We start from the raw sequence: 15,628 nt of genomic DNA, 5'->3' as shown, positions 1-15,628 counted from the left end.
CTTGTTTGGCAATATCTTGAGCTAAACATTAATTGAGGATGGACAGTAATAAAAAAAAAACAACCAATGTATCCTATTTTCTATGTTTGTATGTAAAATGCCATGGTATCTACTATCTCCAAAGACCGTGTAGCGAATGTGAATATGCCGTCCCTTTCTAAATCATCTAAGCTTATATTCCTGTAGTTTCCTTGTCGTATCAACACCACGCTCGTCCGCAAGACGGGCTGCTGGATCTACGGACAGTGCCCAACCTCGGGGTATTTTCACTCTAGGGTCGATATCTGTCACGCTGCGTCTCTCTGTGCCCTCGCTGAGCAGAACGCTGGAAGAACCGCCTGAAGTAGCCGAGTTTGACCCTCGTTCCCTCTGAAGCGACTGGCTGGACATGGAAGACTCCGCAGGAAAGGTGTGGTTTGCGGAACCGACAGCTACAAGACTTGGTCTACTTCCCCTCGACGCCAGCGAATTTCTGGGCGATGAAGAGGCCTCCGAAAGGCTGTAATGGTAGTTCGAAGCGTATTCATCTGCATAATTGAGATCCCTCTCGCTGCTGCTCCTCGATGAGTGAGCCAGCTGTTTCCGCAGGAACACGTTTTCCTCTCTCAATCGTTCCACTTCTCGAAGCAATCGGACTACCATGGCATCCTGCTCTTTCTCCATCTCATTAATGATCTCCTCGCATGACAGCTTCCTCTGGTGAACTGTGCGGTGTGCTGACATCGGTTGCAGATGAGATCCAAATTGCTTAGACCTCCTAGTGTCGTACTCTGTCTCAATTGACTCGACAGATCTATTCCGCCGCATCCCTCGTAGATCAACAAGTTTCCAGCTCAAACTCTATATATTCGAAACACGTTTAAGCTTGAGCACCTTTAATAAGGGATCGAGAGCAAGTCCAGAACCGTACACGCATCTAGATATATATATATAGTTTCGAGTCTTATCTAGACGAATTCTCTTTGAATGACACCGGACACCTGGCATCATCGAAGCTGCTCGACCGTATCAATAGGGTTACTCTTTACTGATACGATGACAAAGAATGGTCTTCACTTCACACGGTGTTCCATTGCGTTAAACGACTCACTGTGGTGTTCTCTAAGCCATCCTCTCAGATGCTGAAACCAGTCCGGAGTCATGATCCGCGGACTGAGGCTGTTTAGCTATGTTACGCCGTCGTGGGGCCGTCTTACAAGCCACCGCGACGGCCTGCAAAAGCGGATCGACGTATTCGGAGGCCCTGGCTGCGACACACGTTACGCTGTTTTCTTTGGACTTCCCCATGCGTTTCAGCTTGCAACAGCTTGAGAAATAATCGTTTAGAGACGCCGGCAGCCCTCCCACACTTGCCGAACGATCTGCAGGAAATTGTTCGCCGGCGTTATTTGCAATGCTGGGCGAATATGCGTAGGGCTGGTATTCTTCGAATATTCCATGTCTCGGGCCGGGTTTCTTATTATGGAGGTGACAGCAGTGGGAGTAGTGATCCTTGAAGGCATTTGAAAGCGTGTAGCAGATGGCTGTGGTCTCATGAATCTTGGGGTGTGCTGGCATGATGGCACATCGCTTGTGTGGCGAATATTTGTAGATACCCAGTCGTTTCAGGAGTCTGACGGGACTGATCGCTGCCACAGTAGCTCTTGGCGAGCGGGAGAACCGGCAGAAGGTAAACCTATCTTAAACTAGCAAAAACTATAGACTCGGGAGCTCACTGGCCGCCCGCTTCAGCTTCCTCGGACTTGCCGTTCCTTAGGAGGTTGAAGTCTCTCTGGACAAGGCTCAAACTGACACCTTTGGAGCCGTCTTCCCTTTCGAAGGCGTACTGAGAGGCGTCCGCCTCGATGTACACCAAGGCCCCCTTGTTCACGTACTGAGTCAGAAAGTTAATCTGCGGCTCGCTGAACACGGTCACGTTGAACCAACTGGTGGGTCCGTCCTTTCTGGGTTGCGAAGCGACGCTATACTTGACGTATCTGTTGTTGTTGGCGGAAGTGAATTCGCTGAACTCGGTTCCCACACGACCCACGATGGTCATCTTGGCGAGATCAAACTTCTTGGCTGTAGCATGGAATGCACGTACTTGCTGGCGCAGAAACATCTTGGCTGACTCCTTGGTGCTTATCCAACTGCTGTTCTTTTGTGATGGTAGTATATAGGCTTTGTTTACGCGTATTCTTTCCTTAGCACTACGCCTAAGAAGCAGTCGCCGGTGCACCGCACTACACCTTCAGCTAGCACCATGGGAAAGATTGAAGCCATCTAGGAGCTATCGATCACTGCCAGGAGGTCGTTCAAGGCTTGGGAAGACCATTGAGACCCATTGACTTTCAATCTGTGCTTCCATCGGCGAGCAGACCAAAAGTGCGGCTCGGCTTGCGCTGGGAAGCATCGCCGCCTGGGGAATGGCGTCGCATGCGTCATGGAAGGGCGCCTGTATATGCCAAGGCTTCTCGGGCTGTCTACAAGCAGGGACAGGTCGCCAAGTAGGACGCGGGTTGGCTAAGGACGCCGCCGCACTGAAGGCCATTGATAGGTGCACACGTCTCGCACGCAGGATCGGATTCCAGGCCAATTGAGATGGCATCAGGCCCTATAATGCGAATTATGGCGTATTATGGGCATCGTTTGAAGGTCACGTGACTAAGACTTTGGAAGCCCTAACTTAGCCAAGGGTTAGGGCTGGCGAGATACGCCAGCTGATAGTGGATAATCGTGGTGCGAATCGAGGTATTACTTGCAACAGCTCACTAAGAGTGGTTTTTCAGTGCTTGTGAGCCTTTACATAGGGGCCAGAGGTTGATCAAATTCATGGGACTGACTTTGCCATGTCCTTTACCAGTTTTATGAGACGTCGTGGGTCAAAATCGGCCATCCAAGCGACTATTGCTGAGACTAGTATCCAGGAGTCGTTTGAGCCAGATGAGTTCGAATTCGGCTCGCAATATCAAAGTGTGGACGCATTTGACGATGTGAGAGTACTCAATGACCCTGATGTTGGTGCCGGAAATGGTAATGCAGCGAGTACTGGTTCAAGGATCATTTCGATTAACACAGGGACAAACTACGAAATAAGATCTGAGGAGCTCGCGATTTTGTCGACTTCGAGCTCCTCGTCGTCGGGGTCCCTACTGGTGGGTTCAAGTCAACAACATAGTATGATATATTCGCCTGCGGCCAGTAATTCACAACGGATCGATGAATGGTGCTTAAGAAATGAATTAGATGGGCTTACAGATACGAATGACCCGTTAGGTCGCTCCGCAAACTGCTCTAGGGTTCAGAATGTAGTGGATTCTTGGGGGCACAACCCGGAAGATGTACCGTTGACCTCAGCTGGACCCAAAGGGCGTTATGAAAGTCGAGGAGCTGGAAACTATACTTCTGATCTGCTGAAGGGCTTGAACAAGGAAGAGCTCTCCACGGTTAAGCAATTGACAAAAGAGCTTCTGCCATTGTTGAGAAACAGCCGCCGCACACATTCTGTGTTTAGCAGTCGATATAGGGATATTCCTTCAGTATTCCCGCAAAGAGATCTCATAATCGCCTGCTCGCTGCGATACAACAGCTCGGAAACTGACATCCTAGCGCCGGCGAAACTCTCGGATAGCTTCTCCACCGTTTGCCTAGACGAAGCTCGCTCTAATACATCCCTGAGCAGCAGGGCATGGTTAGCCTGGTCTTTGGTACCAAGACTGACTGAAAGCGATCTCAGGTGATAGTTCTCAAAGTCCTTCTCGCAGTGCTTTCAGCACTTGAAGAATTCACATAAATTAGGGAGTAATTCGGATCTACTTAAGCTAAAGCTAAGCTAAAGCTAAGCTAAACCATGATAATTTCCAGCTGCTACAGTTCTTGTGGCGGCCACTGCATTCCAGAGCCCACCAAAAGGGTTGTTTTCGTCAAGTTCTTGGTACTCCATTGATATATCACTGCCTACAGCACTCTGTTCGGCGCCCCCGTGAATGATGAATTTCGCAGCTATACCTTTCTCTGACTCGTGTGCCGTCTGGCTGGTGAGGAATCTGGCGATCAGACGCTCTTCGCCACCCTCTTCTAGGACTAATGGCTCCTTAAATCTCCATGTGATTCTTCTTTTTTCCTTACTGAAGGAACCTTGAGGTTTAGATAATGCACTTGTCACTTCAGCGCCATCGATGGACACAAAGACAACTAGATCCTCTAAGACCAACCGCTTAATCTCCTTCGGGACTGTTGGAGCAAATTTAAGCGTCAGAACAACGCTTGCCTGATGTGGTTCGAATCTCCACACTGGATGTATCACTATGGGGATTACAGGATCTTTCATAGAGTATTTGATAGCACCAAGAGTTCTTCCGTCGATAAACTGAGGGTTGATCTTGAAGTTTTCAGAGTCAATACGCTCGAGGAATGCCTGGTTCAGCATCACTTTGCTGAAATTGGCTGCTTTTGGTATCTTTAAATTGATTTCAATGGGCAGCGGCGAGTTCAAAACTGTATTGGGGACATAGTTCAAGGCTATCTCACCTATCAATTGGGAGTCAACGAGTGTTCCATCCTGAAATGTGGCATTCACAAGCTCGGCTATGCTTGCATTCAAACCTAAAGGAGATGATTCCAGAGACGCATGCTGGAAGAGATTTTGACCAGTCAACGACGCCGAGGAGCCTGTCGTCTGAGGGTTCAATATCGCCATACTACCTGTAATTTGCGAAGCCAGCGGACTAGCAACGTGATCATGCTGAGCCGATATGTTGCTGCCATTACGAGAGATGTGAGGGGGCTGTCGAAACACTTCAGAATTTCTGTTCGTGATATTTTGCTTCCTAGAAGGTGGAAGAGCGGGAGCACGGATATGTAAACCTTTAGCCTCCGCCTGTTTTTGAGTAGACGTACTAGGGTCCGGGACCCCCATGACAACCTGCTCCTGTTCAGCTTGCAACTCCGAGCTTGTTTGTTTAGATTTAGTTTGAGGCTGTAAAGGTGCTTGAGTAATAGACAATGGTGTGTGCGAAGAGTCCCGCTCACTTTTAATAGCTTCTGAAGGTTCCTGCTGTGAAGGGGACTCATGTTCGGGAGCTGCAGGTAGGGTTGGCTTGGTCTTGAATGAACCATTTATCGTTTGAAGATTGGAGATCTTGTATAGAGGATCTGAGTCTCTGTTTTGCATTGTTGGACGACGCGCTTGACTAGCTTCCGAGCTTGAGGTTGCGGACCTGCTCCTATTTGAAAGCTCATTATTAGCTGGTGAATGGCTTGTTTCAGCAATAGTGGCCTCCATGGGTTTGTTAAACGTACTGGATTTTTTACTCTTCAACTTGTTTCTGCTGAATATTGAACCCACTTTTGACTTGAGTTTGTTTCCCGATTTCTTCTCCTTAAGAGAGATATTATTCTCTGATGATGAAAATTCTCCATCCATCAAGTCATGATGTAAGACTGTCGAATTTGAGGTGAATCGATGGCCAATGCTGCTCAAGGTACTCTTTCTCTTGTTTTTTGAAACAGTGCTAGACTGGATACTATTCTTACCAGCTTCTCCAGAGGCTAACGTTTGGAAACTGTATCTGCTTGCTTCACGAGCAAAACGATCGACCTCACTTTGAGGTTCAAACTCCAGCATTTTAGTCATAGCGGTCTCACTCTGTTTGGTCATATTTAATAAGTAATCGCTCATTCCAGTTTGGTACCGCAAGGAAGAATTCTTGAGAATCTCCAAACGGTTGAAATCTATAGTTTCAAATAACTCAAATAGCGACGGAACTTCCGAATCCCACTGGTTATTTGCTGCATTCAACTTTCCGTCGCGATCGCCATTTCTAGTGTGATGCTCTATTGTCGCGGCGATTTGGCTTAGCTTCGAATGTAGTCTTTTGCTCTCACTCCATTTGGTATCATTCTCTGTAGATTTTTCTAACGTCTGAATAATTTCATTATTGAGAGCGTGGTATAAATCTGAATTGGCTCGCAATTCTGTCCTTAACACAGCTATTATTGAATCCCAAAGAAGTCTTAAATCACCAAGAGATTCAAACTCAAAATTCTCCATCTCCTTGGTGGTCAAAACCTGAGTTTCCAGCATCTGAGTCTGCAGCATCTTATCCAAATCCTCATTCTCAGCTACAATCTTACGCAATTGCTGAGTATAGTTTCGCTTGGCGTCACTAATCTCTTTGAAAAGTAGATAAAAGTCTTTATTTAACAACTTCGCTTGGGACAATCTGATTCTAATTATTTCGGTGGCCTCGTAGGGGCTCTTAGTTGTTAATATGCTGTCCGCATATTTTGTTCTTTCTTCAGGCATGACACCTTAATGAAGGATAGCTATCTCTGCCCTGGTAATGAGAACTCAATTGGTTCCAAGTCTCGATCTTACTTTCAAACTTCACCAAGGGACGTCTGATAATTAGCTGGTGATCACCTTTGATTAATGTTAAAAAGGAGTTCTAAGCTCTAATCACTTCCCACGTAATGATTAACTGAAGTGATTAGATCTTTAGGAAGGTTATTGAACTTCGATCGCTGATTCCATGGTAGTTGATATTACGCTTATGGTATATTTTGTGCCGATAGTGCCAAATGGTGGGTATTGTGTAAATATCTGATGTGTTCTGCGAGGTAGCGACACATGTCAGACCATTCTTTGGTATGCATAGTGGACTCATAAAATTTAAATTTGAGTGGGCGAGCTGAGCAGAGTTTGCGATGTAGAAGCTTGTAATTGAAGAGCTCAATGTCAAAGCCCTTTGTAATGTCGTATCTTTTGAACCCTCTGAAATGACGACCACTACGATCTACGTAGATTCGCTCTCTGGCCAAGGCGAGTGGTTCGAACTTGTGGAAGCTTGCATGGCCGAACATGGCGTCGATGGATTCTCCGTTACTTGGCTTCATCCATTTGTCGTAGAAGTCCTTTTCGACATCATAGGATGGATCATATGTGGCATACTCTTGTAGATGTTCGGCCATCCAACGCTTGGCATAAGCGTGCTGCTCGTAGTCTTGCTGCGGATTAAATTGATATAGGCAGATCCCATGGAAGCTGTTATCCTCATCAAAAAAGCCATCAATAGCGAGTCGTGTTTTCACCTGGTAGTAGGGCTCTTTCAAGACGTGGGCTGCAGCGATAAAGGTCTCTTTGTCACCTTCACCAGAGGTGCCTTGTGACAAGAGGCGAAAGTACCACTCAGAATGAAAATTGTAGTAAGCCGCTAACAGTAAGGTCGATAGGTGCTTAGTCTTATCCACTAACAATTGTCCAGACTCCGAAGTTGGGTCTGGTATTGTACCTCCCAAATCATGCAATGGAACCAGCGATAGAATATCAGAGCTAGTCCATTTTGGATCGTGGAACCTTGAAGCTGGTGAGATATCGTCGCCCATGTACCGGACCCTGGTGTTCAGATCAACTTCCACCCCAGCTGACTGATAGAAAGCTGGCGATGTTACACGCCCCCATATATCTGGCCAAATCACCAAACCTGTCTGCAGGAAAACGGGCTGCTCAAAAATCTGATCTGGGTTGACCAGAGGCAAATTGTCCGCATCAAGAAACAACACTTTCTTGAAGCTCGAGATCAACAGTGCAATAATCTTAAACTGATAGCCCTTGATTGGAATCTGCTCGATCAATTTCTCTGGTATCATGTCAGAAAAGAAAACGCATTTGGCGTTGAGATCTGCAAGAGCAGCACAAAAATCAGCGTCTCCTTCATCGGATGGAGGTATGATTACCTCTACCGGTAGTTGGGAACCTTTTTCTCTCAACATTTCGATCATTATAAGTGATAGAACAGAAAACTTCCCACCACCTACGGTGACTATCCCGGTCTCATTAGCAAACGAGTCAACGGATATGCGTTTGTTATTGGCGAGGAATTTGCGAAGTCGTCCAAGAAACTCCGAATGCTTACTCTTAAGGTTCTTCAGCTGACCATCAGTTAAATGGAGACAGCTATCCAAGTTCTCGTACGAGCCTTTCGAAGAAAGATCAATTGGGTTGAAGGGAAGGTCCCCTCCCTGACATCTCTTAGAGTCACGCAAAGTTCCCACACCCGGTCTCTTAATTGGTTCGCAGCGTTGGACTGCATCATAGAGAAAACGGAATAATTTACTGCCGGGAGTATCAGCCGCGTAGAGCCTCGAAGAGATTAAACCTTGACGCCCAAAAAAGCAAAACGACAAAATGAAGTAAGCAAGTAACCCCGCAATTAAGTATATCCTATGGCGAAGAAGCTTTCTCCTCACATAGCCAAAGCTAAGCATGCCCACTCGATACTTACTACACTAGCAATCTCGAAGTTGCCGTGGTGATGGCACTTCTAATACTCGTCAATGTCAATAGTCTTCACAATTAACCTGTGACAATTGCGACAAAGTGTCCCATACGATCCGTTATTTAGATAACATCCGTACCTCAATACGGCTTTCCAGGCAAGCTGCGCGGTAAATCAATTTTTGACGAGTTTTTCCGCGTTACCTGGGAAACTGCTTAACTGAAGAAACACACAATAGAAAACCCTTCCAAAGAAACGGCAAACGAATTCAGTCGAATTCTGAAATATGAAATAGGCAGGAAGCCGGTTCAAGCGATGCGGATTCTAGCCGCTGGCGGAAGGTTCGTAGAAACCGCTTATTGATTAAAAACTCTAGGCTCTGGTGCATCTCGGGTTCTCGAGGCCACAGGATAACGGACAGACTGCAGCCACGCTGCATGTGGAAATGATTCAAGAAGTTCTCCGTGTTGTTCCTCGCTTTGATTGATAGATTTTCTGGTAAAACGACAATGATCACATATGACGAAACACGAAAACATAAGACGCGAAAACACGTCAAGTTGATTGACCCACAGGAATGACACGACTATTGACCTTCTTGAGAGATCGTTAATGTCTTTTTAATACTAAATCAAGCTCTTCTTCAGTCTCAGGTTATGATAGACATCCGAGTTGTCGGACTCTGTACCCCATTAAGGCTCTCAATCTGAGAATTGAACACGGAAAGGTCCCGTCCCCTCCAACTGAAGCATTCAACCATCGCCATTAGATGGTCGGCCATTCCAAGATGCGACAAGGGCTAGTCGAGCCGTCCATAGCAGAAGAAGAGGATGACTTTGACATGTTCCAAGATGAAAAGAGGGAGTCAGCAACAGCGAGTAGCGCTAAAAGTCGTTCGAACAATTTAACCTTTTACCCATATGCAAACCACAAATTGACTAGGAGTGCTGCTACTCTAAACCTATCTTTAACTAGCAATGAACTTGACCTGCCACCAAGGTTGAAAGGAATCAAAGAAGTTGACTACAACAGCGTTGATGAATGTATTGATAGATGGTCTCCTTTCAAGGACAGCGATCCGGCGACTCCTAGGGCGACAAGAAGCAAACGAACCTCTAAATCAGATCTTTCGCCGTTCGTCACCGACCCTGAGTTAACCAAAAAGTGGAAGCGCGAAACAGTGACCAGCCAGTTGGCTAAATCTTGGACCGCAGACCAAGAAACGAGAGATACGGAAAATTTACCGCCAGAAAATCTGAATTGGCCTGGTAAGATAGCTTTTTTGCCACCAACGGGATTAATATCCAAAGTGGCACAAGCCGAGTCAAACTATCCCAAGAAACTTTCCATTCCGGATACACCCGTGAAAAAATCCCCGTTGATGGAGAGTTGCAAATTGTCTAATTCCACTAATGGTTCACCAAGCTTTAGCAATAGGAGCTATAACTTGACGCAGGAAACTTCTTATATGCAATCGCCCCCAATGAAATCGATTCCGAAGCTACTGATAGACGCGTCACCACTAAGCACATCGTTCAATATTCTGGAAGACAATGATAGTGAGCGAGAAACTGTTGGGCGACCTCAAAAATCTGCTTCACAGCTTCATACCGGTAGGTACAAGAAAATGAGAAAGGCTCGAAATTCTGTGATTGTGAACAATAATGAGCTGAAAAACAGTCTACAACAATTCACGGACGACCTTTATGGTACGGATAACAGTGTGCGACCTACCAGCTCCAAAAAAGATAAAGAAATGGACGACGTATCATTCTTCAATATTTTGCCGCCTCCTGGTGGAGCAAAATGTTACTACGACAACGAAGGCAGCTCTAGTAGCGCGGATACCACACCAACGCGAAAGAAATCGCTCCTGCATAGGAAGACAAAGGCCAGGGAAGAGTCCATTATAAAATTTAGGAATAGTAAAGTACACGACTCGTCGCCTGTACCGACAAGAAGATTCATAAATGCCAAAATCGAGACAAATCCAGATTCACACCTTTTCGAAAAATTCACAAACGTTTCTAGTATTGGTAACGGCCAATTCTCCACGGTATATCAGGTAACTTTTCAGCAAACTAAGAAGAAATACGCTGTGAAAGCAATACAGCCGAACAAACATATCTCAATGAGACGTGTCGTACAGGAGATCAAAATTTTATCCGAGATTAGCGAGAGCACCTTGGATGACGAAGGTAAAGAATATGTTATCAATTTTATCAGCTCATGGAAACATCAAAGCTCCTTCTACATAATGACTGAGTTCTGTGAGAATGGAACGCTTGATGGGTTTTTGCAAGAGCAAATAGTTGCCAAGAAAACAAGGCTAGAAGATTGGAGAATATGGAAAATAATAGTAGAGCTAAGCTTGGCATTGAGGTTCATACACGATTCATGTCACATTGTTCATTTAGATTTGAAACCTGCAAACGTGATGATTACTTTCGAAGGTAATTTAAAGCTGGGAGATTTCGGTATGGCAACACACCTCCCTCTGGAAGATCTAAGCTTCGAGAATGAAGGCGACAGAGAATATATCGCGCCAGAGATCATATCTGACTGCATTTACGACTTCAAAGCTGACATCTTCTCCTTGGGACTAGTCATCGTAGAAATTGCAGCAAACGTTGTCTTACCGGATAATGGGAATGCTTGGCATAAGCTGCGTTCGGGAGATTTATCAGATGCTGGTAAACTGAGCGCTAACGACATCCATTCAGATTCTCTTTTTTCTGGCGACCTCAAATTTGACACCAATCTCACTGATATATCCGATTACCACGGACAAGACAGCGTGAACTTACTTAAAGAAACGCCCGCTATCCCCCCATGGGTACCGAAGTTCCTCATCGATGGGGAGTCTTTGGAAAGGTTAGTCAAGCGCATGATAGAGCCAAACTTCGAGAAGAGGCCTAGTGCCAATGAGATTCTACACGCTGAAGAATGCATTTATGTCGAAATGACTCGTAAAGCCGGAGCCATCATTCAGGAAGATGATTTTGGACCAAAACCGACATTTTTTACGCCCTAAGTTTTGAAAGAATCTAATTTCGAGCCAAATTAAAGATTTTCGGCGCTGGCGTTGACATTTCTCACTCGAAAATTTTCATATATAAGAGAGCAAGTAATCAACCACTCATCTTCCTCCAGACCGTCAAGGAAGAAAACCAATTGAAATCGTAGTATCGGTTAATGGTGGAATGACGAGGACGTCATTGCAGTAGTTGACCAGAGCGAACAGTAATGATGAGTTTAATAAACACTTTTCTAAGCTAGATAGTATCTGAAAGCTACACTTAATGATTGTGGTGTTTTTTACAATGGGAATCTCTCTGATATGTTCTGCTCGCCTGCGAATCTAGAAGCTTTCTTGCTTGAATAAATCACACTCATAGGATCGAATGATACTGATATCGAATGATACTGATGTGACAGGCGTTAGAGTCTACAAAATTCTGCTATAAAAAATCTTGCTATTATGTGAAACTCGAACGCAACCGTAAAATTGGAAATGAATGATGAGTCTCTCCAGATAGTTTAGAAACCCAACTTGGTTCTTCTCCAGTTTCTTCTCTTAGCGTTGTAACGGATTTTGTTACCAGTTCTCAATCTGATCCATTGTGGCAATGGTCTGTTTTGGTTCTTAGCCTTGGCCAATTTTTGCTTAATCTTGAATGATTTTTGAGCCTAATGATAAAACGAATTAGTTTAGTTTGTTAGTAAAATGATCCAAAAGCAAAAGACAGCCTTATCAAAATTTGAGCAAGCACGCTTTAACCACTGTGAACTCGTAGCCATTATGGTTTCCAAGAGATCGTGATCACAGCTCGCTTCATCATGCTAATGATCAATCATTCAGTTCCATCTCCAATAATTCGTGCCTCCCGGATTTGACAGTTGGCTATCAATTCAATCTATTCCACCGCTTTAAACATACTGGCATCGTTACTTGACTTAATCGTTTTAGTAGAACCTTGGAAGAATCTGTTATGGATTAACTATGCACTAGCCTCTTCAATTGTTAGTGTTACATCTTACCGCACACGGTGGGATGGCCTGCTGGCAACTCCTCTGCGGGACCATGGTCAGCACCGACGCCTGCCGACAACTGGTGCTGTGCAGACGTGGCTTCCGTCTGCCGAGCCCCTGCTAGCGGGGCCACTCGGCCTAGAGCCACCGTGGTAGACAGAGAGATCGGTCAGTCGGCACAAGGACATAATCCAAAGCGACGCAAAAAACGAAAAAAAGTGAACAACACCCATAACACACAGCCTAAACGCAGGAAAACCAACAGTCATATGAAAAATGGACACCAACCCGAGCACGCACGCCGAGATGGACCTAGTCCACAACGATGGTTGGACTCCTACAAACAGTGAGCGATTGAATAGAATCTTAGTGTACGTTAATATAGTTCTTGAACGGAAGGAGGTTGCAATAAGATTAGAAATCCAAGATGACCAGAACTTCTGTCCTAGCTGATGCTTTGAATGCCATCAACAACGCTGAGAAGACCGGTAAGCGTCAAGTCTTGATTAGACCATCCTCCAAGGTCATCATCAAGTTCTTGCAAGTTATGCAAAGACATGGTTACATCGGTGAGTTCGAATACATCGATGATCACAGATCCGGTAAGATTGTCATCCAATTGAACGGTAGATTGAACAAATGTGGCGTCATTTCCCCAAGATTCAACGTCAAGATTGGTGACATTGAGAAGTGGACCGAGAACTTGTTGCCAGCCAGACAATTTGGTTACGTTATCTTGACCACCTCTGCTGGTATTATGGACCACGAAGAAGCTAGAAGAAAGCACGTCTCTGGTAAGATCTTGGGTTTCGTTTACTAAGCTAAATAGCCTCTATATTAATAGCACAATAGACTGTCGTCAGCTCCAAAGGCTCTCTACGCTGAGAATCGCTTGTAAGTTCTCTTCTGGCACGCGACTGAGTTAGATAAAGAAGCCAGACGCGCGATATGATACATGTATACTGGGCTGTGCTATTGATATATGAAATATGTAATCGTATACAGGAAATCATAATCTTCTACCTCTTCTACCACCCTTCTTTCTGGTGGAGTCAGATGGAACTGGGGTAACATCTTCAATACGGCCGATTCTCAAACCAGATCTGGCCAAAGCTCTCAAAGCAGCTTGACCACCTGGACCTGGAGTCTTGGTCTTGGTACCACCAGTGGCTCTGATCTTGACGTGGACGGCAGTGATACCGACTTCCTTACACTTAGCAGCAACATCTTGAGCAGCCAACATAGCAGCGTATGGAGAAGATTCATCTCTGTCGGCCTTGACCTTCATACCACCAGTAACTCTAGAGATAGTTTCTCTACCGGACAAATCGGTGACATGGACGAAGGTATCGTTGAAAGAAGCAAAGATTCTAGCAACACCAAAAACTTGGGAAGCGTCACGAGCTTGAACAAGGTCTAAGACAAACAGCTCATTGTTAGTAAAAATGTCAGAAACCAAAACTCGCGTTTAGTGCCTAAAGAAATTGAACTTTGAGCGTTCCCCCATTTATCCATGAACTGCACATTTTCCCACTCTCAGACTTTATCCAAACCTGAATATGCCCTTGACAGGCTCCGGCACAGATTTCAACCATGCCATTACCTCTCCAATAAAAAGGACATTGATTCAGGCCAACAAAGTAGACGAATGCTTGCGCATCTATCTTTTACCTTCGTCAAGTGAATCCAGTTTCTTTAGAATAACTAAACGGTTTTGAACGGGACATCACCCCTTAGACGTACCTTTAGCCATTCTGGATCTGTTTATCTTCTTGTTAAGTGATCTAAACGCTGTTGCAACGGCGATGATCGCACTTCTACTGCTTTAATCTGAATATCACCGCTACCAACGCCTGTGAATCCAGCTAGCTTGGTAAGGCGACAAAGTTTCACTGCGTCCATGGTTTTGATTTGCCGGCCAATGACATCCGAGAATTTAAAATCAGGGTGTCTGGATGTTCGGGTTTCTAAAGAACCTCAGGATGTACAGGTGTACTTTTCATAACAGTCACAAATATGTGATACGCCGCGTCTACTTAGTTTGTTAGTTACAGGAAGCAAAGAGGGCAACAAGAGACAGATAGCTGTGCGACCCGTGTGAAACACTGGAAAGTATTATAGGTAGTTAATCCTTCCCCTTGTTAAAAGGAGTCGCTGAAGAATGATCTCGAACGGAGTTGTAGAGAAGATATTGCCTGGGGTCAATTGCGAAGTACCGCCTACGAAGTTCACCTCAATGAGACAAACCGCCGGATACAACGTCACAAATCCACTACAATAATACTCGTTCTTGGAATTGTACGGTTTCCTTAAAGTGAACTATTCGAGCATGGTGAGAGCGCACCGACAAAATTGTATATAGAAAAATGAAAAATTTCGATGTTACCCGGCTGATGCCTTTCAACAGCAGTAATACAAGCATTTATAGGTGTTAAAACAATGTGTGGAACGCGCTCGGTGCCTTTATAGAGATTGCGACGGGATGGAAATGCGCTGGATATGGGCTTTCATATCACTGCTGTCGGTGTCTTTCGCGGCTACAGTTCGCGGCCGTCTCGATTTAGGCCCGCAACTCAATATTACCAGGGCCACCGTGTCGAGGGTCCACTTCTGGCTACACCAGATAGGCAATTACTCTGAGGGACACGGCTACTCGTCAGAAACACAACTGAACGATTTGGATGGTAATTTCCAATTCGAAAACATACCTCTAAACCCGGGACTCAATGCAACAACTCATTTCGTCATGTATTCGAGCTCAATGGACTTCAATCTGAAGCCAAATCGGATACTCATTACTTTCACCAACTTGGACGAGCAAGGGGAAGCGTACGATGTCAAGGCCCACAGGAATGTGTTTGGGAAAGAGTTCTTTCCCTCGCCAGATATAGCATATCCCGAAGAGCTGGAACAGATTGAAGTAAGCCCTTACATAAAGATCGCTCCGATCAGCGCGGCGCCCATGCGAGTGTACTACCAGCAAAGAAATAAGGGAATTTTACAAAGCGGACCACTAGCAAAGTTGTTCGACACTCGCTGGAAGCAAGCAGGTGTGATCACTCTGATAGCACTTGTGGTTTTCCCAATCGTGCTCGAGAAGCTGGACCCAGAGACTGCAAAGGCTGTGAAAGAGGAGCAGCAGAGGAGGCAAAGGCTCAAATACGCAGCCAAGGAAGAATGAACTGTGCTAGACTACCGTGGCCACGTGACCTCTTCTGTCCCTTTATTTAACTGTTAGTATATCTTGAACTTGGAACGACATGGCTTTGTGAAGAGCACTTCACGATAACATAGCGGCTGAAGAAGGTGGCGTGACGGGATTGCGGTTTCTTACAACT

The 15,628-nt window shown here is 45.4% G+C and overlaps 11 protein-coding genes across 11 annotated transcripts; 4 read left to right on the top strand and 7 right to left on the bottom strand.

Moving 5' to 3' along the window:
- Positions 1 to 162: 162 nt before the first annotated feature.
- RTS3 (Rts3p) lies at positions 163 to 807 on the bottom strand (the record flags this gene model as incomplete). The annotated part of the gene is made up of 1 exon (XM_037285105.1): positions 163 to 807. One exon carries the CDS (start codon positions 805 to 807, stop codon positions 163 to 165), a length of 645 nt encoding a protein of 214 aa, XP_037141001.1.
- A 294-nt stretch (positions 808 to 1,101) lies between these two features.
- On the bottom strand, positions 1,102 to 1,557 carry HG536_0G01850 (uncharacterized protein; the record flags this gene model as incomplete). The annotated part of the gene is made up of 1 exon (XM_037285104.1): positions 1,102 to 1,557. One exon carries the CDS (start codon positions 1,555 to 1,557, stop codon positions 1,102 to 1,104), a length of 456 nt encoding a protein of 151 aa, XP_037141000.1.
- Positions 1,558 to 1,711: 154 nt separating this feature from the next.
- On the bottom strand, positions 1,712 to 2,101 carry RIM1 (Rim1p; the record flags this gene model as incomplete). Its single annotated transcript, XM_037285103.1, has 1 exon — positions 1,712 to 2,101. The coding sequence occupies one exon, from the start codon at positions 2,099 to 2,101 to the stop codon at positions 1,712 to 1,714; it is 390 nt and encodes a 129-aa protein (XP_037140999.1).
- A 727-nt stretch (positions 2,102 to 2,828) lies between these two features.
- ATG36 (Atg36p) lies at positions 2,829 to 3,719 on the top strand (the record flags this gene model as incomplete). Its single annotated transcript, XM_037285102.1, has 1 exon — positions 2,829 to 3,719. One exon carries the CDS (start codon positions 2,829 to 2,831, stop codon positions 3,717 to 3,719), a length of 891 nt encoding a protein of 296 aa, XP_037140998.1.
- A 98-nt stretch (positions 3,720 to 3,817) lies between these two features.
- Positions 3,818 to 6,286, bottom strand: SYP1 (Syp1p; the record flags this gene model as incomplete). The annotated part of the gene is made up of 1 exon (XM_037285101.1): positions 3,818 to 6,286. The coding sequence occupies one exon, from the start codon at positions 6,284 to 6,286 to the stop codon at positions 3,818 to 3,820; it is 2,469 nt and encodes an 822-aa protein (XP_037140997.1).
- A 245-nt stretch (positions 6,287 to 6,531) lies between these two features.
- MNN5 (alpha-1,2-mannosyltransferase MNN5) lies at positions 6,532 to 8,247 on the bottom strand (the record flags this gene model as incomplete). The annotated part of the gene is made up of 1 exon (XM_037285100.1): positions 6,532 to 8,247. The coding sequence occupies one exon, from the start codon at positions 8,245 to 8,247 to the stop codon at positions 6,532 to 6,534; it is 1,716 nt and encodes a 571-aa protein (XP_037140996.1).
- Positions 8,248 to 9,027: 780 nt separating this feature from the next.
- Positions 9,028 to 11,292, top strand: SWE1 (tyrosine protein kinase SWE1; the record flags this gene model as incomplete). Its single annotated transcript, XM_037285099.1, has 1 exon — positions 9,028 to 11,292. The coding sequence occupies one exon, from the start codon at positions 9,028 to 9,030 to the stop codon at positions 11,290 to 11,292; it is 2,265 nt and encodes a 754-aa protein (XP_037140995.1).
- A 506-nt stretch (positions 11,293 to 11,798) lies between these two features.
- On the bottom strand, positions 11,799 to 12,204 carry RPL39 (60S ribosomal protein eL39; the record flags this gene model as incomplete). Its single annotated transcript, XM_037285098.1, has 2 exons — positions 11,799 to 11,948; positions 12,199 to 12,204. 2 exons carry the CDS (start codon positions 12,202 to 12,204, stop codon positions 11,799 to 11,801), a joined length of 156 nt encoding a protein of 51 aa, XP_037140994.1.
- A 513-nt stretch (positions 12,205 to 12,717) lies between these two features.
- On the top strand, positions 12,718 to 13,110 carry RPS22A (40S ribosomal protein uS8; the record flags this gene model as incomplete). Its single annotated transcript, XM_037285097.1, has 1 exon — positions 12,718 to 13,110. One exon carries the CDS (start codon positions 12,718 to 12,720, stop codon positions 13,108 to 13,110), a length of 393 nt encoding a protein of 130 aa, XP_037140993.1.
- A 189-nt stretch (positions 13,111 to 13,299) lies between these two features.
- On the bottom strand, positions 13,300 to 14,043 carry RPS14B (40S ribosomal protein uS11; the record flags this gene model as incomplete). The annotated part of the gene is made up of 2 exons (XM_037285096.1): positions 13,300 to 13,706; positions 14,034 to 14,043. 2 exons carry the CDS (start codon positions 14,041 to 14,043, stop codon positions 13,300 to 13,302), a joined length of 417 nt encoding a protein of 138 aa, XP_037140992.1.
- Positions 14,044 to 14,772: 729 nt separating this feature from the next.
- Positions 14,773 to 15,471, top strand: SOP4 (Sop4p; the record flags this gene model as incomplete). Its single annotated transcript, XM_037285095.1, has 1 exon — positions 14,773 to 15,471. The coding sequence occupies one exon, from the start codon at positions 14,773 to 14,775 to the stop codon at positions 15,469 to 15,471; it is 699 nt and encodes a 232-aa protein (XP_037140991.1).
- Positions 15,472 to 15,628: the final 157 nt, after the last annotated feature.

This window comes from Torulaspora globosa, chromosome 7, assembly GCF_014133895.1.
Source record: "Torulaspora globosa chromosome 7, complete sequence".
Lineage (NCBI taxonomy): Eukaryota > Fungi > Ascomycota > Saccharomycetes > Saccharomycetales > Saccharomycetaceae > Torulaspora > Torulaspora globosa.
The sequence above is the reverse complement of the archived record's forward strand: the minus strand, read 5'-3'. Positions and strand labels throughout refer to the sequence as shown.